The sequence below is a fragment of the Mastacembelus armatus genome, chromosome 19 (genome assembly GCF_900324485.2).
Source record: "Mastacembelus armatus chromosome 19, fMasArm1.2, whole genome shotgun sequence".
In the NCBI taxonomy this organism is placed as follows: domain Eukaryota; kingdom Metazoa; phylum Chordata; class Actinopteri; order Synbranchiformes; family Mastacembelidae; genus Mastacembelus; species Mastacembelus armatus.
In genome coordinates, this window is record NC_046651.1 from 3,162,986 (window position 1) to 3,187,846 (window position 24,861).

Sequence of the window (24,861 nt, forward strand, 5' to 3'; positions counted from 1 at the left end):
AAAGTTTGGAGAAAGGAAGTATCTGCTCATGATCCCAAACATACAAGCTCATCTGTGACACAGTGGAGGTAATGTCAAGTCTTGGGCTTGCATGGCTTCTTCTGGGATGGGCTGATGATGTAACACATGATGGCAGCAGCAAAATGAACTCAGAAGTCTAGAGAAACATTTTGTCTGCCGATTTAAAGAAAGATGCAGTTAAACTGATTGGGAGATCCTTCATCATGCAGCAAGATAATGACCCAGAATACACTGTCAAAACAACAGCTCTTAAACCCTATAGAGCATGCATTTTACCTGCTAAAGAGGAGACTGAAGGAAGTAGATCAGATACAGATGTAAATAACTGGAAATAAAAGCTAAAATGTTGCTCTCTCGTCTCATATTCATCCTTTGATGCCAAACCCTTATGTTTTCAGTATACAGCAAAAATAAAGGAACTGGCCTCACTGTTCCAATATATTTGAAGGGGGGTGTACTAAAGATGTTCCCAGGAGAAAAACACTGCGATGAGGAAAAAAAAAAAAAAGAAAGACTGACTATTCAGGCCAACAGTAGCTAGCTAATGCTGCTAACTCATTTTCTCTAGCGAGTTTGCCTGCTAGGTAAATAGCAAACACAGCCATTTTAGTTTAGTTTTAGTTACTGTGTCTTGTTTTGACAGCCTCTTACGAATAAAGTTAGCATAGTTGTTGCTCTGGAACTAACTGGCTAAATCTGGTAGCAACCGTTTGGCTTGCTGTTCAGGATTACTACACTAACTTGTAATCACACATTTCTAAGGCACAGAGAAGAATGATGAATGCATCCTTTTTGTAATCACACAGCTTTTATTTTATTGCAGTTACAGTTCCACACAGACATTTTACAACTCAACCCCAGCCATACACATCTGGGTGACAACATGAAGCTTTGGTATCATTAGTCAGTTATGATAAGTATTAACGGACACTATAACATAAACACATCTGGCTTGTTGCACACCTCATTAAAGACCAAACAAGGCTGTGTGTTTGAAACTCTAGCAAACCCACAATGTCACTTACAAGGTCTTATAAAAGACTACTCTTGTTAATACCTTAATTTTGAAAGAATGAAACAGTCACTTAAGGTATGACAGAGGGGGGGGTTCAGAGGCTGCTCTACAGATAATTGACAAAAAGAAGAAAACTGTCAATATTTTAAAAATAATTGAAGATAATGGCCTTTTTCTGAGCTTCTTGCAAGTTTAAGTTAATGATGGCCATAATTTTTCTTCTGTTCCTATAGTGATGACAGACTAAATTTATTCCTATCTCCCATCTGTATCAGTTTTGTACTTTCCATAAACACAAACAGAAATAATTTTGTTTCAGTACAGACATACTATTGAATCAGAAGCACAGTGACTGTGTTTCTTCCAGAGAAACAATATAAACTTTAAAATGCCATAAGCTGATGTTAGTACAAGTGTCCAATATCAAGAATAATTGAGCTCACTGTTGTATCCTCCTACAGCAAAGATCATTATAAAATGAGAAAACTGAGATGACGAGCAACAACAGCAATGATCAAAAAATTTGGGAGGAGGTATGTGTGCAAAAACGAGCGGTCACAATAGATGTCTTATTTTTTATCCAAATATAACAGACAAAAATAATAGCATTATAACAGTTCACTGATTCTACAAAACACACCTAGAAATTTACAACCAGAGGCATGATCTGGACACACAGTCATATAAAAAAATACATTAAGGAAAATGCTTAAAAAATAATCATCAATAGTGAGCAGGAGTTCTGAACCTTCTGAATGGCTGAAATTCTCTTAGAAAATGTTTTTCTCTTTAGTGGAGGTGGAGTTTCTGATGGCAATAAGGAATAGTATTTATCAGCTGGGGTTACAACTGATTAGTGTTACACTTAGAATATCAGTTCCACAACTGACTGATTCAATTCCACTCTCTTCTGTTTAAGATCGAACTACAGGTATCATGCTGTGATGTGTTCAGGAATGTTGCAAGCATAACTTACATGTGTCCACCAAAGTAAAGATAGTCCCCTTTTGTATAGTGTAGTATACAACTCAAGTTCCTCACTGCTAAAATACCTGAAAGGCAGCAGAAGCAAAACTGGTACCAAGTTTCAAAAGAAGGGGGATGGGGTAAAACTGATACATACAGTTTACTTCACTTATTTAATAGGTAATAAAAAATCTGTATAGGCCATTAATTGTAAACCCCTTGGTTGCCAGGTTATTAAAAGTATGTTTGGCTTGTTATAAAGTTTGGCTTGTTTGTAGTTCAAAATTTACAATAATAACATCCAATGTTAAATATTTTACTTCCCTCACTAGTTAGCATTTGTGTCTGTCTGCTGTTAGTGCACAGTGCCATTAAGGAGCTTTATCACTGAAAAACAGCTGCCTGAAACCAGGTGATGCAGTGACATGAAATGGGCCATTACAGCAAAACAACAAGCTGAAAGAGGATTAAAAACTATGTAGAGCTGAGCGGAACTGTAGAGCTGGTTAGATAATTCAGTTTCTTTGGCACATTACAAAGTGATTTGATCCAAGTGCACAATTAAACAATGTAAATTTTGCTTAATGCTTTTAAGCAATATATGCAAATGCCATATTGGAGGAAGATAAACAATGGCCAAATGTATTTTTCACAACCAGGCAACACAAAAATATGTTCTTAATGGTTTACAACTATGCTATAAAAACATTACTAATAGTTGATCAAACAGTTTTTATAAACTCTTCATAGAGAATGTCTTATTATAAACTAGTACCACAAACTTTGTCAGATGGCTCTAAAACCTTTTAGATTACACATATGAACATCACACCTACGCTACACTCCAATTTGAATGAAAAATAGGTCATGCAAAAAAAAAAACAACACTATGTACAGCAGCAACCCAAAAACAAACATCAAAGGTCTCTGAGAATAACATTTCTTGAAGTCTCTGGTTTTGGATAAATTCAGTAATAAATATATCAGCAAAAAGCTCATCATCAAAGAGAAAGAGTTCAGCGAAGTAAAATGCCAGACTGAGAAGAGCTGGAATACATATGTGTCCATCCATCAACCAGCAGAGAGAAAGTGTGCGTGTCAGCAGTCACATTTTCATGTTCCATAGTTAACAGAGCTCAGTGCTGGTCTCTTCTTGCCTTTAATTTTGAGGGATCCATAACGAGCCTGATCATAAAATAATACAGTTAAATAAAATAAACATACAGTACACTAGACAGTATGTACAAACTCTCGAGATTCTCCACTTTGGCTCTTCCATGACCAGTTCTCTCCTTTCAGTGATATTTTAATTTCTGATCATCACTGATATAATTATAGATGCTAGGCTGCCTGAGGAGCTTCAAACAGTACAGAGCAGGACACTTACATCTTTGCGAACTCTGGATCGTGAGATCTTGACACTCTGCGATCGTCTCACTCCTTTCTGACTAACAGCCTCATCTTCAGAGAAGGTTGGCTCAGCCTCCTCATCAGTCCTCTCCTCCTGGTCATAGAAGTATTCTAAAGACACACACATGCACACACACACAGACACAGACATACACAATTAAAACCTTCCTTTTTGACAAAGCTTATAGTTATGCTGCTTATAGGCCTAGACTGCGTGAGGACTCTACATCGGTCCACTGAGAAGTTTTTCCTCTCCAGTGTTGCCAAGTGCTTGCTCATAAGGGATTTGTTGTTTTTTTTTTTTTTGTTTTTGTAAAGTGCCTTGAGATGACTGTGTTGTGATTTGGCACTCTACAAATAAAACTGAATTGAAGACATCTCAAAGATAAAGGTGAAACTCATGAATATGCATGGTACTGTCTTCATTTCAATCCTAATTCTAATTAAACTATGCAACAATATTATGCCACATTCTCATGTCTGGAATTCTCTTAACCCACAAAAATAAAACACACTTTGGTTAACTTGCATTTCATGTAAACACACAATACCTTGTATTTAAATGACAGTACAATTGTTGATTAGCCACATAACAGTATCACCTGCTAATAATTAATGTTCCATGCAATGCCTAAAACAAGGGTCCTGCAGGAGTCTATAAGAGAACACCTCCCACTCTCCAGAGCTGAAAGCAATTCATTATCCATCTTTCTCAGAGTAAAGAAGGTGGGATGAGACAGAAACTAGCTTTACGTGAGATTTTAAATTCTAACACAATTATATCATATACTGTATCCTGTGAGTCGGCTGGATGGCAATAAGTGTTTGTCACAAAAAGATTAAAAAAAACAAACAAACAAAAAAAAAAAAACAGAATACATTTAGCCCTGCAATTTAAACTGTTCGGCCCTACTTTTTTTTTTTAAATCTATAAATACTGCTCTCTGCTCTGAATTTGAATTCAGAAAACATGAGCCACCTAATATGATCATCTCCAATGTTGACTTAAGAGTTTAAGTTTCAATAATTAAAACAGCAATGATGAGCTTTAGAAATGATACAGAGAGAAAATTAGTCCAGGATCTGTGTATTTTTTAATATTGAGAATATTTTAAACACATTTTATTTACCCTAAATTAAAATAAATAAATAATAAATTCACCCTGAATAGGAGAGGAACCTGCTATTTTTGACATCACCTAGATATATGAGAATGGCAGGATCATTTTTAAGTTTTTCTAACAATAGCTAGCTTAGTTTTAGCACAATAATTCTGATTTAGGTGAGTAATGAAAAGAATCAATGTTTTTGACTGATTTTATCGAGGCAGGTGGCCACCCAAACTCAGCCTGGTTCTGCTGGAGGTTTTTTCTTCCGTTAAAGGGAGTTTTTCCTCTCCATTGTCGCCAAGTGCTTGCTCATAAGGGATTTTTTGGGTTTTTAGTTTTAGTTTTTGTAAAGTGCCTTGAGATGATTTGTATTGTGATTTGGCGCTATACAAATAAAATTGATTTGATTTGATTTGAAAAGAAGAGGCAAAGAAAGAGATGTCTCCAAACTCCCAACTGCTCACTTTCATATGGTTTTCACTGCTGTGAAAGGTATTCACATGACATCACACACCCTCTGGTGGCCATATTGAAGCTCCTTTGGTTTTAGGCAACAATGTTTTTTTTTTTTTACAGATTGTTTAGTTCATTAAACTGTGACTTGAAGGATAACTCTGGTGGTAATCTATATTTATCTCAGTGTTAGCAAACCTCGTGTGCTGAAGCAAACCCACAACAAATGTATCCTTTGACTGCTCTGTGCAACAGAGCTCTATTGTTATTCACAAACTGTTAAAAACACATCTGTGAGCCATGTTGTTCCACTGGGTGACATGTTCCTTCATTACCACAAACACATACACACTGTATTTTGTTTTGACTCAGTCCCCCACACACCATCCAGCTGCCCCAAATGTGGAGCACCATGTGCAATACACCTCTTAAAATAGTTTGTGTTTTGTTAAAAGCTACTGTGACCAGCTGTTTTAGGAAATTACTGTATTATATATAAACCCAAAGGGCAAATGTGTTTTCTAGTGTTACAAGAAATGGTTAATTTTGTGCTACATATTACTTGACTCTTGAGTATCTGTAAGTGTAAGGATATTCCAGCTGCTGAAATCATTTTCACAGATGAATGAAATGTCCATAGAATGGACATATAATGTTGCACTAACTAGCATTAGTTAATAATTTTTAAAGAGCTGGTATGATGGAAAACTAAAATAAGTTTTTAAGTTATTTAAGAAACTCCTGTCAAGGGTGAGCAGTGTTGAAATTGTCCTTGTGGTTACATAACGCCCAATCATGATAGGCAAGAATAAGCACAGCACTTAAATGAGAGCGGAGGATGTGTGCTAATCTCTGTCGTCACAGTTTGCAGACAGGATTGATGAGCAAAACAGGACATTGCCAGTCTGCTATTACAGGTTGCTTTGCATCGCATAGTTTTCTAAATTTTAATTTATTTTTTATTTGTATAGCACCAGTACAGCCACTTATGAGCAGCACCTGGCAACATAGGAGAGGAAAAACTCTCTTTAACGGAAGAAACTTCCAGCAGAACCAGGCTCAGTTTGGGCGGCCATCTGCCTCGACCGGTTGGGGTGAGTGGATAGAGCAGAGAGAAAAGAACAACAACAATAAACAACAAATAGACACTGCAGGTTGGTGGGACCAGTAACTGCACATCAGCGATATACAGCTCCAGGACCAGGGACACCTGGGGGGTAGGGTAGGGGAGCTCAGTGCACCGATGGTCCTCGGGCAGTCTAGACCTATAGCAGCATAACTAAGGGATGGTTCAGAGGTGCCTGAAGCCAGCCCTAACTATATGCTTTGTCAAAGAGGAAGGTTTTAAGTCTGGCCTTAAAAGTACAGAGAGTGTCTGCCTCCTGAACCCAGACTGGGAGCTGGTTCCACAGGAGAGGAGCTTGATAGCTAAAGGCTCTGCCTCCTATTCTACTTTTGGAAACTCTGGGAACCACAAGTAGACCTGCACTCTGAGAGCGAAGTGCTCTATTGGGATAATATGGTACTGTGAGGTCTTTAAGGTATGAAGGAGCTTGATCATGAAGGGATTTGTATGTGAGGAGAAGGATTTAAAATTCTATTCTGTATTTTACAGGGAGCCAATGAAGAGAAGCTAATTTAGGAGAAATATGATCTCTCTTGCTAGTTCCTGTCAGGACTGTGGCTGCAGCATTCTGGATTAACTGGAGGCTTTTTATGGAGATACTGGGACATCCAAATAGTTACAATAATTACAGAGTTACAGTAATCTAGCCTTTAAATAACAAATGCATGGCCTAGTTTTTCTGCATCATTTTCAGACATGGCAATGTTGCGCAGGTGAAAGAAGGCAGTTCTAGAGCTTTGTTTTACAGTGGGTACAGAAAGTATTCAGACCTCTTTAAATTTTTCACTCTTTGTGTCATTGCAGCCATTTGTCAAAATCAAAAAAGTTAATTTTATTACTTCCACAAAGTTAACTATCACTGCAGCCCTCCACCAGTCAGGGCATTATGGCAGAGTGGCCCAACGGAAGCCTCTCCTCAGTGCAAGACACATAAAAGCCCGCACAGAGTTCGCCAAAAAACACATGAAGGACTCCCAGACTATGAGAAATAAGATTCTCTGGTCTGATGAGACCAAGATTGAACTTTTTGGCATTAATTCTAAGCGGTGTGTGTGGAGAAAACCAGGCACTGCTCATCACCTGCCCAATACAATCCCTACAGTGAAACATGGTGGTGGGAGCATCATGTTGTGGGGGTGTTTTTCAGCTGCAGGGACAGGACGACTGGTTGCAATTGAAGGAAAGATGAATGCGGCCAAGTACAGAGATATCCTGGAAGAAAACCTCTTCCAGAGTGCTCAGGACCTCCGACTGGACCGAAGGTTCACCTTTCAACAGGACAATGACCCTAAGCACACAGTTAAAATAACAAAGCAGTGGCTTCGGAACAACTCTGTGACCGTTCTTGACTGGCCCAGCCAGAGCCCTGACCTAAACCCAATTGAGCATCTCTGGAGAACCTGAAAATGGCTGTCCACCAACGTTCACCATCCAACCTGACAGAACTGGAGAGGATCTGCAAGGAAGAATGGCAGAGGATCCCCAAATCCAGGTGTGAAAAACTTGTTGCATCATTCCCAAGAAGACTCATGGCTGTACCAGCTCAAAAGGGTGCTTCTACTCAATACTGAGCACAGGGTCTGAATACTTATGACCATGTGATATTTCAGTTTTTCTTTTTTAATAAATTTGCAAAAATTTCTACATTTCTGTTTTTTTCTGTCAAGATGGGGTGCTGAGTGTACATTAATGAGAAATAAAATGAACTAGGTCTTACAGATGATTCAAGAGCTACTGTAGTAGAAGATTCATTTATTGCAGGTATAGGAAGCATCTGCTATATTTTATCTCTAATAGTTGTGATTTTATTTGTAAAGAAACTCATAAATTCATCACTGCTGAGAGCTAAGGGATCAACAGAGCTGTGACTTTTTGTCAGCCTGGCTACAGTGCTGAAAAGAAACCTGGGATTGTTCTTATTTTCCTCTATTAGTAATGAATAGTATGCAGTTCTGGCTTTACGGAGAGCTTTTTATATGTCAATAGACTGTTTTTCTAGGCTAGGAGAATTTCCTCTAAATTTGTGGAACGCCACTTAGTTTCCAGCCTTCGTGATGCCTGCTTTAAGGTACGAATATGTAAATTATACCATGGAGCTAATTTCCTCTGATTCACTAACTTCTTTTTCAGAGGGGCCACAGTATCAAGCGTTTCATGCAGTGAGGCTACAGCACTGTCAACAATATGATCAATTTGGTAGGGAGTAGGATTGAGGCAGCTGCCCTCCACTGTGTTCTTACTTGGCATAGATGTAAATAAAGATGGAATCATTTTCTTAAATTTATTAACAGCATTGTCAGATAAACATCTGCTGTAGTGGAATTTTCTTCCAAACCTGCATGATCCATCATCTTAAATTCAAAAGTTATTAAAGAATGATCTGACAAAATAGGATTTTGGAGAGAAACTATTAAATGTTCAATTTCGATGCCATATGTCAGAACAAGATCAAGGGTGTGATTGAAACAGTGGGTGGGTTTATTAACATTTTGAGTGAAACAAATTGAATCTAATATAGAATGCAGTACTGAGACTATTATTTTCAACATCTACATGAATGTTAAAATCTCCCAGTATAATGACTTTATCTGAACTAAGCACTAAATCAGACAGGAAGTCTGGAAATTCAGTTAAAAACTCTGAGTAAGGGACAGGTGGACGGTATACAATGACAAGTAGAACTGGTTTTTGTGTTTTCCATTTTGGATGTGAGAGGCTCAGAGTGAGGCTCTCAAATGGGTTATAACTGCCCTGAGGATGAAAGTTTAATAATAAGTTTGAGTGGAAGATTGCAGCTACTCCTCCACCTCAACCTGTGCTTCAAGGAACATGACAATTTTTATGACCGAGGGGGGTTGATTCATTTAGACTGACATATTCATCCTGCTGTATCAGTAAGACAGAGTAAGTCAATTTGGTGATCAACAGAGATTTAGATGAAAGAGACCTAATATTTAATAGTCCACATCTGACTGTTCTGTTTTCGATTTATATGTTCGAGGGGCAGACACAATCTCTATGTGGTTTGAGGAGGGTGACGGTTCTAAGGAAACTGCAGAGAGGCATTTTAGACTGAGTCTCTGCATCCCGGTCCCCACTCTGGATTGTCAGGCTTTAGGTTGGCTAATACAGGGTATCTGCAGGTTTCTAAGAGCTAGATTTAAGACTTTTTAAGACCTTTTTAATACCACGCTGAATGAAATTTAAGACCAATTTTGTAGAAATAAAATAAAACATCCCACAATACAACCAATTACCCTAACACACTGTTTATTGATATAAACTGTTTACACACCGTTTGATTTATTGTGTAAAACAAAAATAAAATGCCAGGTGTTTTCCGACAGGTTTCCGCAGCCGCTTTGTCTTATTCACACCGCATGTGGGTCTCCAAAGCTTTCATACCCATTGTTCCGAGTTTTACATTTTTTTGCACAGCCTCGAACACGTTGCCACTAACTGGACTTAACCACAGCGCAAAATTAGGGTTTTGTAACCAATTGTCATTAAATTTACATTTACCCATGGCAAAAGACTAATGCTGAAACTTTCCCGCAGTTCACGCAGCTGCCGGAAAGCATGTGTTAAATGAACTCCCCTCAAACGCGTATTTTAGTTGGTTCTGCCTATTTCGTTCTGCGTAACAAATACGCGAAAGGCTTTCAAATTGATTTCAAGATGAAAATAAAATCTTCTTTATGGGGTCTGTTAGATTTCATTTTAAGACCTTTGAAACGCGAATTTAAGACATTTTAATGCTAATTAAGGCCTTAGTTTTATAATATGGAATTTAAGACTTTTTAAGGATCCGCGGACACCCTGTAATAAACTTGGCCAATCTCTGTGTGTTTGCTGACTGGCTGAACAGAATACATAACACATACTTTCCTTAGTATTTTAATGTTGTCTACCAGCCATCGTTCCCTCAGTTCATCCATCCCTTCAACTCCACTCACCTATACATTTATCTCTATCCTCTCCACTCCAACCCCCTACTCTCACTCTGCATGCCTCAATTACTGGCTGTGTGTGTAGGCGTGTCTATGTTTGTGCCATGCTTTTGCTACATCGTTGTGACTGAAACCTGTTTACAACAGTTACATGTGGAGTCTCTGCTTCTTCGTGGGAACCAAAGCCAGGTCCCACCCATGTAAAACACGAAATTTAAAGAGATTATTTGGTTTAGGGTGAGGTTTGGGTTAGTGGAGGTAGTGATTGTGGTTAAAATAAGAGAAAGTCTCCAGGAAATGAATGTAAGGTAATGTAGTGTCCTCACAAGGAATGAAAACAAGTTTGTGCGTGTCTGAGAGAGAGCTCGACCAGCATGTCACTCAACCACATAGTGACATTCATTGCCTGCTGGGAAGTCATCACACACCCCACCCCCACCCACCCACACACACACACACACACACACACACACACACACACAGAGCTGCAGAGTGCTCTCACTGAAATGTCTGGCAACCTGCAGGTCCTGTCAAGCAAGGACAGGATGATGGAAGGATGGAAATAAAGAAAAGAAAGAAATGAAACACACAAAGCAAAAAAAAAAAAAAAGATGACAGGGCTGCTTGTTGCATCCATGATGTTGCAGTTATACTGACAACCAAATCTTTGTGCCCACCATTAAAAAAGTAGTTTTTCCAAACTAAAGTGCAGACCATCACACCTTGACATCTTTACAAGTTGGGCTGAAATCAGAGAGTGGTACAGTGTGTACTCAGAATCAGAATCAGAATCAGAATGAGCTTTATTGCCAAGTGTGTGAGCACACACACACAAGGAATTTGTTTAGGTACAGGGGGGGTACTCCAGTGCAAACAGACATAGATACAAATGCTACAAGGGGTAAAAACAGTAAACATAAATGCTACAGAAACAAATGCTATAAAAAACTAAAGAAAAATACACAGATAACCTGAAGACAGAATGTAAGGGGAACTAGGTGGTGTGCAAAGAGCAAAAGGTGCCAGTGATATAGTGCAGGTGGTAGGAGGGAATGGTGGAGAGCTATGAGTTTAAGAGTTGGATGGCCTGAGGGAAGAAGCTTCCTTTGTGCGGGCTGTCTTGATGTTTGGAGCTCTGAAGCGCCGTCCAGAGGGTAAGAGCTGGAAGAGGTGGTGGCTCGGGTGGGTGGCATCCAGAGTGATTTTCTGAGCTCTTTTTCTCACTCTGGAGGTGAACAGGTCTTGGAGGGTGGGTAGGGGAACACCGATGATCTTCTCAGCAGTCCGAACTGTTCTCTGAAGTCTAGTTTTCGGATGTCTGATTTAGAGGCGGAACTAAACCAGACAGTGATGGAGGAGCACAGGATAGACTCGATGACCACTGAGTAGAACTGGGTCAGCAGTGTCTGTGGAAGGTTGAACTTCTTCAGCTGGCGCAGGAAGTACAAGCGTTTGCGCTTCCTGAGAAGCGCAGCCGCTCCGCCAACTAAAACGCTCAACAAAACATCCGAGTGTGCAAAAATTGGAGGAAAAATATCCTGGGAGTGCTGCCGAATGCTTAGCAGTTCAGCCCGAGTGAAACTTAATAAGTTACAGAAACAAAGTGCAGGACAAACTAACAAAAATAACAAAACAACTGGAGAGCTCCAGACCGAGGCAGCCGTTCACGGCGCCATCTTGCGCTAGACCTACAGGAACATCCTGGTGTGCATACCATAATTCATAATTTTCTTCCTGAGTTGCTTGTTTAAAATTCATTTTGGCGCATTTTCTCACATAATTATTACAGCTAACTGCTAGTCATGTTATATATTCTTATTTTCAATAATGTGGGCAACTCAGAAATTATTTGGAAATAATTTCATATAATATGCTATATGATGCTTTTTTGCTATTGAGACAGGGTTTCAACAGAGAGCTAATCCATGTCTTATTACTTATTACTAAGTTATTGAACAATTATCGGTCCGTTTAAAACCTGCCTTTTTTCGGTAAAGTCCTTGAAAACATCAACTTACTGACTTGCTCCTGCTAAACAACTGCTTTAAGGATTTTCAGTCAGGTTTTAGCCCCATCACAGCAATGAGACTGCACTCATCAAGGTGACGCTGGCAGAGTCTCTGTCTTAGTATTGTTGGATCTGAGTGCTGCTTATGACACAGTGAACCATGTGATCCTATTACAAAGGTTAGAGGACTGGATAGGCATCTCTGGTACTACCCTTAAATGGTTTAAGTCCTACCTTAAAGACAGGAAGTACTTTACTGAAATTGGTAACTGTGTCTCAGACCAAATGGCCTTGACATCTGCGGTCCTCCCGGGTTCATCTTGGAACCCCTTTTGTTCGATATTTACATGTTTTCTTTAGATCAGTTAATATGCAGCATGTGTGTCCTCCCATAATTACACAGATGACACTCAGATTTACATACAGTGGGTACGGAAAGTATTCAGACCCCTTTAAATTTTTCACTCTTTTTGTCATTGCAGCCATTTGCCAAAATCAATTCATTTTATTTCTCATTAATGTACACTCAGCACCCCATCTTGACAGAAAAAAACAGAAATGTAGAATAATTTGGTTGTCAGCAGTCACCTCGAGTCTCTTTCTCTAAAATCTAAAAATCATGTTAGAAATCTAGGGGTAATCATGGACTCAGATTTGAATTTTAACAGCTACATTAAATCTATAACATCGTCAGCACTTCACGAACTCAAAAACATTGCCAAAATCAAAGGGATCATGTCTAAGCCAGACTTGGAGAGATTCCTCCATGCATTTATCTCCAGCAGGTTAGATTACTATAACGGCCTGCTCACATGGCCCTCAAAACTAGCTGTAAGGCAGCTACAGTACATTCAGAATGCTGCTGCTCAGGTTCTGACTAGACTAGAAATGATGCAGAAAAACTAGTCCATGCATTTGTTTCCTCAAGGCTAGATTACTGTAACTCATTACTATCTGGATGTCCTAATATCTTAATAAAAAGCCTCCAATTAATCCAGAATGCCGCAGCCAGAGTCCTGACAGGAACTAGCAAGAGAGATCATATTTCTCCTATATTGGCTTCTCTTCATTGGCTCCCTGTAAAATATAGAATAGAATTTAAAATCCTTCTTCTCACATACAAATCCCTTCATAATCAAGCTCCTTCATACCTTAAAGACCTCATAGTACCATATTATCCCAATAGACCACTTCGCTCTCAGAGTGCAGGCCTACTTGTGGTTCCCAGAGTTCTCAAAAGCAGAATGGGAGGCAGAGCCTTTAGCTATCAAGCTCCTCTCCTGTGGAACCAGCTCTCAGCCTGGGTTCAGGAGGCAGACACTCTCTGTACTTTTAAGGCTAGACTTAAAACCTTCCTCTTTGACAAAGCATATAGTTAGGGCTGGCTTCAGGCAACCCTGAACCATCCCTTAGTTAGTTATGCTGCTATAGGCCTAGACTGCCCGAGGACCATCGGTGCACTGAGCTCCCCTACCCTAACCCCCCCCCTCTTCTCTCCCACCTCATGTATATTCCACCATTGAATGTTACTAATCTTGTGCTCTCTCTCTACCCTAGTTTGTGCTCTCTCCCTCCCTCTCTCTCTCTCTCTGTACCTTCTGCAGGTGTCCCTGGTCCTGGAGCTGTTTATCGCTGATGTGCAGTTACTGGCCCCACCAACTTGCAGTGTCTATTTGTTGTTTATTGTTGCTGTTCTTTTCTCTCTGCTCTATCCACTCACCCCAACCGGTCGAGGCAGATGGCCGCCCAAACTGAGCCCGGTTCTGCTGGAGGTTTTTTTTTCTTCCGTTAAAGGGAGTTTTTCCTCTCCACTGTCGCCAAGTGCTTGCTCATAAGGGAATTGTTGGGTTTTTAGTTTTAGTTTTTGTAAAGTGCCTTGAGATGATTTGTATTGTGATTTGGCGCTATACAAATAAAAATTGAATTGAATTGAATAAATTGAACCAGGAAGTACAACCACATTACTCTGTTCTCAGATCTCTGTACTGGCTTCCTGTCGCTCAGAGAATAGACTTTAAAACAGCACTGCTTGTGTATAAGTCTCTTCATGGCTCAGCACCACAGTACATCTCTGACATGTTGGTGCCATATGAACTATCTCGGACTCTGAGAACATCAGGGACAGGCCTTCTTCTCGTGCCCAGAGTCGGGACTAAACAGGGAGAAGCAGCGTTTCAGTTCTATGCAGCTAAAACCTGGAATAGTCTCCCTGATGATGTTAGACAAGCCTCACCTCTGGCAATGCTTAAGTTCAAACTAAAAACTTTTTAGCTCGGCATATGACAAACTGAAAGTGTTTTATCTCCACGCATTCTCTTTTAATTTAATTTAAATTTTCTATTCTTTTTACCGTTTTTTATTTTAGTTTTGGCCTATGTACTTTAAACTTGTCTTTTATTTCTGTAAAACACTTTGAATTACTCTGAATGTGTATGAATTGTGCTATACAAATAAACTTGCCTTGCCTTAACTATTGTGATTTGATGGCATGCAAGTTATAATATGAGTTACATCAGATTTGAAGGGTTAAAACGCTTAAATTTTCTCCTTTGGTTTTCTACGACTAACTTCAAGACTTTCCTGATTTATGCATCAGATCAGAGATCAGGCTTTTGAGCTCATGTCCCCATTGTTTTCATATCAGTCACATAGGTGTCACATAATGAAAATTAAACAAACTTCTTCCACTTAGGAAGACTGTATAATGTTGTGGAATGCTATAGAAAGTCAGTGAGTGGGCCATAACGGTTATTTTTGGCCAAACTATTATTTTCCAGTGTTCTCTTAAACAATATAATTAGTTTTAGTAGATGTTCGGTATGCACTCTAAATGAATTGCCTATTTGAAACATTTTGGAACATGTTTTTGATCAGTAGCCACTTTGGCAGAGTCCACATCTGAGCTCTGTAGGAGTAGAAAAATCTTTCTGTTTATGTTTATGTGTGTGTGTACCTGCTCCATCTGGAGCGTCTGTGCTCTGTGATCTCCTAACGGCAGGGTTGGCTGAACGGGAGCTGTACTGGTAGAGCTGGTTTCCTCTGTCATCCTGCTGGCTTATCTGTGTGAGGTCGTGCATACTCAGGCTACGCAGCTTCTCTGTGATGGCACCCTGACCCTGTCACACACACAAAAACACACGCACACCAGTCAATATTACATCACTAGTAAACCTCTGTTGTCTGCAGATCTGTCACTTCTATTTAGAGCTGCTGACATACACTTGGTGACTGTCACTGTCAGACTGAACCAAGATACCAGCAGAGCATTATTATCCACTCAGTACACAGCTGTAACAATCAACTCTTACTGCCTTTCATAGCATTTCAAGAGTCGTAAAGTACTGTAAGCTATAGAGCACAGAAAATGCCATTATTATTAGATATTATTGACATGAAAACAAAATTTTACAATGACATCACCATGGACATAGTTTGCAAAATGAGCACCAGCAACAAAACAAAGAGAAAAAAAAAAAAAAAAAAATTTTTTTGATGAAACCTAGAGCAAGTGAAAAAAAAAACAAAACAAGAAATTAAAGGATTAAAGACATTGAAAAAATTCATCTACACATTAAGATATATATAGTTGTAGGAAAATTAAATGATAAATACTAGAGTTAAACATATTTTCCAAATACTGTTGATCCTTTATCCTTGCACTAAGATGAAAACTGACACTGAAATTTATTCTCAGCTACCAGATCTGGTAACAGAACAGAAATAATTGAAAATCAAAAGATGGGGAGCATAGGAGAATATGGTGGTATGAAATGACAGAAACAATCTTTCCATGCTGCTTCCATGCTTTTTTTTTTTTTTTTACCTCTCAGAGCAGGTTGCAGTATCACAGAAACCCTGAAAAAAGACGCCAGTACAGAGAGAGAAAGAAAAAGTCACAGGAAGGTTAACTAGTAAGCAAATTGGGGCAGATACATTGATGATCACATGATCATCTTGGCCAAGAAGACTAAGACACTAAGAGTCAAAGGTTTGGACACACCTTCTCCTTCAGCATTTTTTCTTTATTTTTATTATTTTCAGCATTGTGCATCAATACTAAATCCAAAATATGAAAGAACACATTTGGAATTACCTAGTAAACAAATAAGTGATAAACAACCCAGAATATGTCATAACATTCTCTCATCAGATTTACTAGGTAGTGACCTGGAAGAGTTCAGTTCACAGGTATGCCTTGTCCAAATGTGCTTTAGACCATCAGTTATCTCATGCAGAGGAAGGTAGGTAGAGTTAATAACCCTATTAGTGCTACTACTACTACTACTGTACCAATCCATTATATAGTAAGAAACGCTAATAAAAGACAACAGAGCAACAATAGCAGCTTGTTTTATTAAACTAGCTACAGTTGATTAAATTTCACCAAAAACATGAAAAACTTTTAAAGAATTTAAAATGGTTAACTGTGAGCTAGAGCTGTTGCAGTAAAACATGAAAAGGGGAAAAATTAGAAACATTAGAGACAAGTAGGGATGCACCGATACCACATTTTTGAAAATCGAGTACAAGTACTTGCCGATAGAGTACTTATTAATGTCACGTCATACAATTACGTTTTCACCTCATATTGTTCATTCTGTAAGAAATTGTGATGTAGCAGAACGAACAAAACTTTTAGATATCCCCCACGTCTGCAGCATGTCATCAAACACACTTATGATGGCTTGGCTCGTGTGTGAATCCTGAAATACTTTTGCACTCACGCCGAATCTTCGTGAAGTAAAATCCTCGTCTAGCCACTGTGCGGTTAAGCTAGTTAGCGACACCGGGCTAACACTGCTCAAGCTAAGAGCGGAAATGCCTCGCAACAGGCTGTCGATATGCTCCTTCACAGTTAGCTACGTAGCTTTAGCAGCTCCATGTTAGTGATGTAGTCGCGGCTAAGGATGTCATACCTTGGCTCCAGTACACTGGGAAGACGCCGAAATCTCATATTATCAACAATCGACAATGTTTTATAATCTAGAGCAATGTACTGGGTAAGAGCCTCTGTTATTTTCATTGCACGCAGGTTGTCTTTGGACATCTTCTCACATTTCTCCAAAGTTTGCTGCAAAGTTGATTGTTGCTGTTTTTCCTCTGTTAGAAAACTCTCTGTACTCTGTGTTGTGCTGGTATCTTAGATGTTTTATCAAATTGCTTGTGTTGAACGTGCTAGATTTTGACATTCCTCTTGACAGCTTTGCTGAGCACAGTTTGCCTTCTGCTTTACTTTTGTCATCATCGTTCACTGTGAAATACCTCCACACGGCCGACACGGCTCCTCCCTCCCACACTCCCGCCTGCTCCAATGAGTGGTGTCACGCTGATACCATGGCATGGTATCGGTGCATTATGAAATGATATGAGTATGAGTACAGCACAGGTACATGGTATCGGAGCTGCTACTGGTATCAGCATCAGTGTATCTCTAGAGACAAGTAGATGCAAAGGAAATAAATTAAATAAAGGAAATAAAGGGAAGGGGACGACAGGAGAAAAAGAGTTTTCGGGTAGAAAAAAATACACACAACGAGCCAGAGAATGCGAGAGAGAGAGGACTTTCTAGGAGACTGGAAAGCTGGACACAAGTGCTGCATAGCTTGGAGGTAAGACATTAAGCAGCAGGCAAAGCATGGCAGCTGTATTTATTTTAAACAGGAAATTCAAAGAGCTTTACACAGGCAAAGAAAAGCAACAGGATTACATTTAAAACATTAAGCATTAAAAACCAGAATAAATCAAAATTTAAAATGAGAATAAAATGGTGCTAATGGAATACAATACAAAAAATGAAAATGCAAATACAAAAATGTAAATCAGAAACACAGCTATAGTGCAGTCACAGGGCAATAACTTTGTATATACCTGCCTGCAGATTAGGTTCTAAATTGCTTTCTGCTCTCTCCTCACTATCCTACTAATGCTATCAGATGCATTGATCTAAGGAAAGATACTCACAGCAATTCTTTTGGATTAATTACACAGGCAATATGGAGCTTCTGTGCGGGTGTGAGAGTGCACTCAGGTCTACAGGGTCAGGTGGGCACCCTTTCAACAGTGTTACATTAATTGAATCTGACGTGAATAAGTCTCTATAGATCTTGTTTGGACATGTCTTCATATTTGTTTGAGATGATAAAGTGCTGATTTGGTTGGTGTGGCTCCTGAAGCTTAGATCGGAGTCAAGACCCTAGGATTTCTAATTTGTCACTTTTATTGCTCTGGAATCAGGCTAAGGATTAACTTTTTATGTTGTCTTTTTTGAAGGAAATGCAATTACATCCAGATATTTAGTTGCTCTACACACTGATGGAATGAGTCTAAGGGACCACAGTCACTTGGTGAAAGAGCTAAGTAAATCTGAGTGTTATCTGCATAACTCTATAAAGCAACATTATTGATAATAAGCATGGTTTGACCCAGAGGGAGCATCTACAGGAGTGCAAGAATTAAACCCTGAAGGTCTCCAACATGACGTGATCTGCTCAGATTTATGGTCACCAATATAACCAAGACAGTCCCTGCCTAAACATCCCACGCACTGTTCCAGTATGTCAAGAAGTGTAACAAAGACTGTACTGAGATCTAGCAGCAACAAAACTAATTTAACCTGAGTCAGTATTGAGACACATGTAATCAGTCACAGTAACCATTTATAGGATAAGTGATATAGTTAACCACTGGGCAAACTAACTCTGGCCTAGTAATCAAAGGTAATGAGTTTTATACAGACATTTTAGTTTTTCCTGAGACTTCCTTCCTTCACATTTTTATCTGTTATGACTGGAATTTTGGAGTGTTTACACCTATGCACATCGACACAACACTGACACCTTTAGAAAATTTTATTTAATTACATTTATTGATCAATCTATTAACTGAAAAAGTACTTTTTTGAGCAAAAATGACCCCCAACATTGCTGTTTTTAGTCTCTCACAAAGAAAGACTTTCAGTTTTATATCATGGTGAACTGAATACCCCTGGTGTATGGACTGCTGTTGAACAAAAGTAGACATCACAAAAAGTTATTGTTTTTGTTAAAGACCAGCTACAATTAATTAACAGTTAATCAAGAGGCAGATTAATTGATAACAAAAGTAATCATTAGTTGCATGCCATTTTGATAGTCTTTGTTCAAATTTTGTTAAACATATAAAAACTGTGACTCATTAAAGCATTGTATCAAGCTACACCATACCCCTGCTTGATGGTTTCTGCTGTAAATGCAGATCTAATGACCTGACATGATTTATTCTGTTTAGCGTTGGATTCCCACCAGCTGGGATTACCTCAGTACAGCAAAGCCTCACACAGGAGATAAGCAGGGATTCTATGATACACTCACACTTATGCAATGCTAATGAAACCATCTCAAACACATTTCATTTACACTGACTCTGCAGTAAGTTGTGATTGAGGCATTTAGAGACATACGCAGAGGACACATTTCCATCAGCACAATGTTTTTGATACATTATATTCAAGTTAGCATTTTATTTGGATTCGCTGTTGTGTTGAATGCACCTTACATTGCATTAATTTACATACTAACGACACTATTTCTATGTTTTCTTAAGTGGGATTTTGAAAACCAAATCAAGGAATTGTGTGCCAACAGCTTCACTTGGCACTATCTGCTGGATTCATATAAAAAAAGGTAGAGGGCACTGTTGTATCAAAGCAATCGAAGCTAGAGCTTTCACAGTATCTCAGACAAATGGAGAGACAGAGACGAGAAAAATATATTTTCAAAATGTGTATCTGTTTCAGTAAAAGTGAAGATTTTAAGGAGAGGGAGCAGGAAATCCTGGGACTTATGGGACATATCTCAATGAAATACCGGAAGAATGATATAATATAAAAAGACTTAACTAAATTCATAATGAAAGGGTGTTAACAATAAAAGTAATTAGTAGAAATACACACATGGAAGAATCAGATTGAATATATAGCGCTCATAAAAGCCAGAGACACTTACCCTGACAGCTGCAGTGACAGCAGCAGTGGCTGCAATGCTCAGTCCCTGCTTGCCAAAATTCACCATGGTCTCATAGCTTCTCTCCTTGGCCTGCACGATATACTCATCTATTTCCTAGAGAGAGAGACAATCAATAACACTTTTCCAGTGGACAGTTTAATCAGGCAAAAAGCAGTGTGACTACAATGTCCTCAATAGCAAAAAAATCCATGTCTACACAGGCAGACATAGATGGATGGGTGATCTTACCCTTTCTCGGGAGGACAGCAGAGGGTGCAGACACTTCCTGTAAATGAGACTTGCTCCTCTGGTGTAAGGGGACAGCAACCAGATTACAAAGGCTATCTTCAGCTCATAGTACAGAGGAAACCTGGATAGGTACACACACAGAGAACCTCCCAACATTTTAACTCTTGCCTTTGTCCTTGTACACTGCAGGACAAAAATGTAATGAGACTGTAGTCAGTAATGGCATCAACCTGCTTTGTAGACTTTGGAACTTAATTTGGGGAAAGCTCAAGAGGTGACAGAAAATGCAACTTAAGGTTATTTTGCCAGCAGTGAAGTTTGATTGTGATTGCACAAACATAATGATGTCTCATGAAATCAAGGATGACTACAACAGCAGCACATAATTAACTGTAACAGTACTTTTGCTAATGCATTTGTATTGACCAGGAAAATGAATATTGCAAAAAATATGAAGAGTAGAGAACGTTTGTAAGACAAAAAAAACAAACGTCTAGTCAGGGTTGGTGTGGATTAAATGTTTCTGTGTTCACGTATGAATGTCTGGAGTTTTCATTTTAACATATGCAGCCAGTGCGGGAGACATAGCGGAGCTCAAACAAGGGGCGAACTGAAACATTGGTTCAGGCCAGGGATTTGACTCCATCCCAGGCCACTCTGTAAACGCGAGTGATATTGGTGGACATGCAGGTGGACCACTGCTATGCATTGTGGTTGCTATGCACTATGGTTGCTATGTGCATTGCCGAAAAACGCTATGACAACTTTTTGGCCTTGCGGCAAGAGTGAAAGTTGCACTTGATATGAGGATTTTGAGAGTCCTTCTGCTTATCCTGCTGCTATATTATTGCCTGCAGGCCACCAGAAAATGTCCCAGTGTTCCCGACAGTCTGTCCCCCACTGGCTCACACCATGTCACTACCCAGACATTTTACAGGGGAGCTCTCAGGAGCAATGTCTAACTAATGTCTGGTCTTTATTCCTCAGACAATTGTGTTTTTACATGCAGCCCACCAGGATAAAGTCCAGCAATGTTCAAGTGCAGTCTTCAATAGCATTAAATCACTTTTGATTTAAGTGTGAAATTCTAGTAAAGAAGTGCCTTTTAAACGTAATAAAACTTAATATCGGTATAATGTCATCACACATAAAAATAGTTGTTTTTTTTGTTTTGTTTTGTTTTTTTTAACATGTGTAGTAAACATGTTATTTAAAGTTAATATATTTTGACAATAACTGATTAATCGATTATTAAAATAGTTGCTGGTTGCAGCCCTAATTTATGGAGAGAAACTCATTCAGAGAGACAAGGGGTCAGGACTTAAAACACAAAACGTGGACCAGAACATTTCTATGTGGCTGGGAAAAATGGGGATACAAAAAAAAAACAAAACAAAACAAAAAAACAGCCAAACATCATGAAATCTGAGATTCAATTCACATTGAATTTGATCCTGCCACACCTGCAGTATCTGAGTCTATATTGAGTCTATATGTACGTATCTTTCCTGTCTTTAATGCTCTCAGAAATGCAAACAAAAAGAGAATATCAGTGTCATTTATACTGTTGTCCACCTTGTAGGAGAGGTGTCTTAAAAGTCCAGGTTTTCGAAATGTAGTGGTAACACAAGTAGAAAACCTAATACAAAGTTCTTAAAGTGTGGGTTATGAGAAATTACTTTACTGCAGTTCTGCAGCATTACTGCAGTGGAAAAGAACGATCTATGTTTCCACACACTCATCCAGCTTTCATCCTCATTACTACAGAACAAGTCCACTGTAATTGTATTAGTTAATACTGAAAATCAATATATCAACAAAAGTCCCTTAATATGCAACACATTTTCCACTGCAGATAGAATAAGATAATAGGCAACACCATGCTGCTGTATAGAAAACAATTAAATGAGAGAGAGCTTGTTATGTCTTTTCTTCCAGTGTATTTTCTGTGTTTACTGAGTTACGACTATGTGTGTGTGTTATAATAAATGTTGTGTTATACTCACCATGCCAACGTTAGGTCAGTGACAGTCTCCACAACAGTATAGAGGGCAAACACAATCCAGTACATCATCCATCGCACCTATGCAGACACACACAGAGACACACACTTAACAACAGAGAGGGACCAATAGACACTTTTTTACCTATCTATCAGAAGATACACAAGAAAATGCAGTATGGGCTTCTTTCAAGTATGTTTTTACATTATGTGTTTGTAAAAGAGCATATTTAATACCTGTTAAAAGAGCTTAAAAATTTGAGACCTAATGTCTTATCCTGAAATCTGTTACCTCTCAGATCAGTAACAGTGACATCTACTTGTTTTGTTTTTAACTATGTTTTTATGCTTTCTGCTGTCCTCCCTGCTCCCATCCATCTATTTCAGGGTCATGACTGGATATCCATATCTAAGCCAGTAGCAGACAGTGGTAGGCCAGGCAGGCCGACAGTCACAAGGCAGGCTGCAGCATTATCCACACCTAGTCGCTGAACAACTGAAGACACTGACACCAAATAATAAAGTGTCAAAGTATATAGTGTAGAGTGTGTGTGAGAACAAGAAATGGACAGTGAACAAAAAGACACACATATTCCCCTGCAGCCTAATTTTGCATTAAACAAACAGTTCTCACCACAGTGTTTCTCCACCTCCTGCCATTACTACTTGACTGGTTAATTGGTGACCTCATCATGAACTTCTTCCACACACGCAAGCACACACAGTAATGATAAATATAAAAGGAGAACATGTCAAAATGCCAGTGAGATGGAGAGGGCATCGGATTTGTGTATTTCCATTTCTATTCAACCTCTCCCTTTCATTTTCCATGTGAGACCTCTCTCTTTCCATTTTTCTCTTTCCATCTCTCCTTTATCTCATCAGTACAGACGCCATTAAGATTTGACCTCAGTGAAATATATAGCAGCCATTTTGCCTTCCTTGGGCAATAGAAGACATTTACTGGCCCTCTCTGTGAATAACTGCCTTCCATTAAAAGAGAGAGAAAAAAACAAAAAAGACCTGACATCAGCTCTTTAAATCCAGTGAGCCCACCGGTAAGGTTAAACTTGGTAGACAGAGATGAACAGCAATCGACCCTGACCAGTGTGGTCCATTCATATTAATTACTTTCAAATATACAAATAGTGTTTTAAGAACTTTGATGTGACACACACAACACAGAGACAACTCCCTTTTTTCATCCTGAGAGGCATGACTTTACGGCCAATGCAACAATACATCATCTGTAGGGTAAAACTAACCTGTCTCATGATGGTCTAAACCAGGGGTGTCAAACTCATTTTAGGTCAGGGGCCATATGGAGGAAAATTTATTCCCAAGTGGGCCGGACCGCTAAAATCATGGCATAATAACTTAAAAATAACGACAACTTCAGATTTGTTTCCTTTGTTTTACTTTAGTCCAAAATAGTACAAGCACATTCTGAACACATCACAAATAATGCTCTTTACAAAACACTTCAAATTAGTTGAAAATTCTGAGGAAAAAATTGGTGCAATTTCAAGAACACAATGCCTCAGTGATTGGAACTTAAACTTCGTCTCATATCTATCCACTACTACTACCACTCTATCTACAAAGGCATACATAATTGCTATTGCGACACTCAGTGGACACATTTAGAACAGCAGTTTCTTTCATTGAAAAATTGCAGCTAATTTAAACTTCAAATCATCTCGCGGGCTGGATTAAACCCGTTTGCAGGCCTGACCTGGCCCGCGGGCCGCAAGTTTGACATCCCTGGTCTAAATCCAGCTCACGCTCCCAATCGACGTGCTGAACCAATGTTACTTTATTTCCATCCCATATGAAGAATGCAAAAAGAGGAGGTGCTCTAGGAACTGGGAGCGTCCAGAATGTGAATTCTGCGTTTATTCTAAAGGAGATGATTGACCTCGCTGTCATATTGACAATGAGGTCATGCTGACAATGAGGTCATGCTGACAATGGGCGCCTTCATGGGTTGGTTTCACTCCACCGATAGCCCAAATACGCTCATTAGGTGAGCTATATAATTCAGGTGAGTTCGGGAACACTCCTGAGTTGGTTTCACTTCACACCTGGCCTGAATAGGCTCATTAGGTGAACAACAGAAGTGAGCTCAGGTGAGGGTTGCTAGGATTTAATGGTGCAAAATGTGTTGTGTGTATGATGTGTTCCTTCCTGGGAACAGATGAAAGGGCAGCCTGGTAGATTGAAGACAAGTTACAGGGGTTGGACAATGAAACTGAAACGCCTGGTTTTAGACCACAATAGGAGCTCCCAATGAACAGTTTTGGTGGAAACAGGAGAGTTGAGGTGCACATTTAAGCAGCTGTGGTTTTATGTTTTTTGGATACAGCACCCAGACATCCCTTTCAGACAGCTTCCTCTTGCGTCCACAGTTACTCCTGTTGGATGTGGTTCGTCCTTCTTGGTGGTATGCTGACATTACCCTGGATACCGTGGCTCTTGATACATCACAGAGATTTGCTGTCTTGGTCACAGATGCGCCCACGAGATGCACACCAACAATTTGTCCTCTTTTGACCTCTGATATGTCACCC

The 24,861-nt window shown here is 39.2% G+C and overlaps 1 protein-coding gene across 1 annotated transcript in view; it reads right to left on the reverse strand.

Annotated features, from left to right (window-relative positions):
- Nucleotides 1–816: 816 nt before the first annotated feature.
- The window catches only part of reep3b (receptor accessory protein 3b), a 45,064-nt gene continuing 21,019 nt past the window's right edge, over nucleotides 817–24,861 (reverse strand). Inside the window, exons 3-8 of the mRNA XM_026315408.1 lie at nucleotides 22,296–22,372; nucleotides 20,290–20,410; nucleotides 20,041–20,154; nucleotides 15,012–15,174; nucleotides 3,390–3,523; nucleotides 817–3,187 (exon numbers count right to left, since the gene is read on the reverse strand). Coding sequence (XP_026171193.1) covers nucleotides 3,116–3,187; nucleotides 3,390–3,523; nucleotides 15,012–15,174; nucleotides 20,041–20,154; nucleotides 20,290–20,410; nucleotides 22,296–22,372 — 681 coding nt within the window. The 3' untranslated portion in view covers nucleotides 817–3,115. The remainder of the gene's footprint in view (nucleotides 3,188–3,389; nucleotides 3,524–15,011; nucleotides 15,175–20,040; nucleotides 20,155–20,289; nucleotides 20,411–22,295; nucleotides 22,373–24,861) is intronic.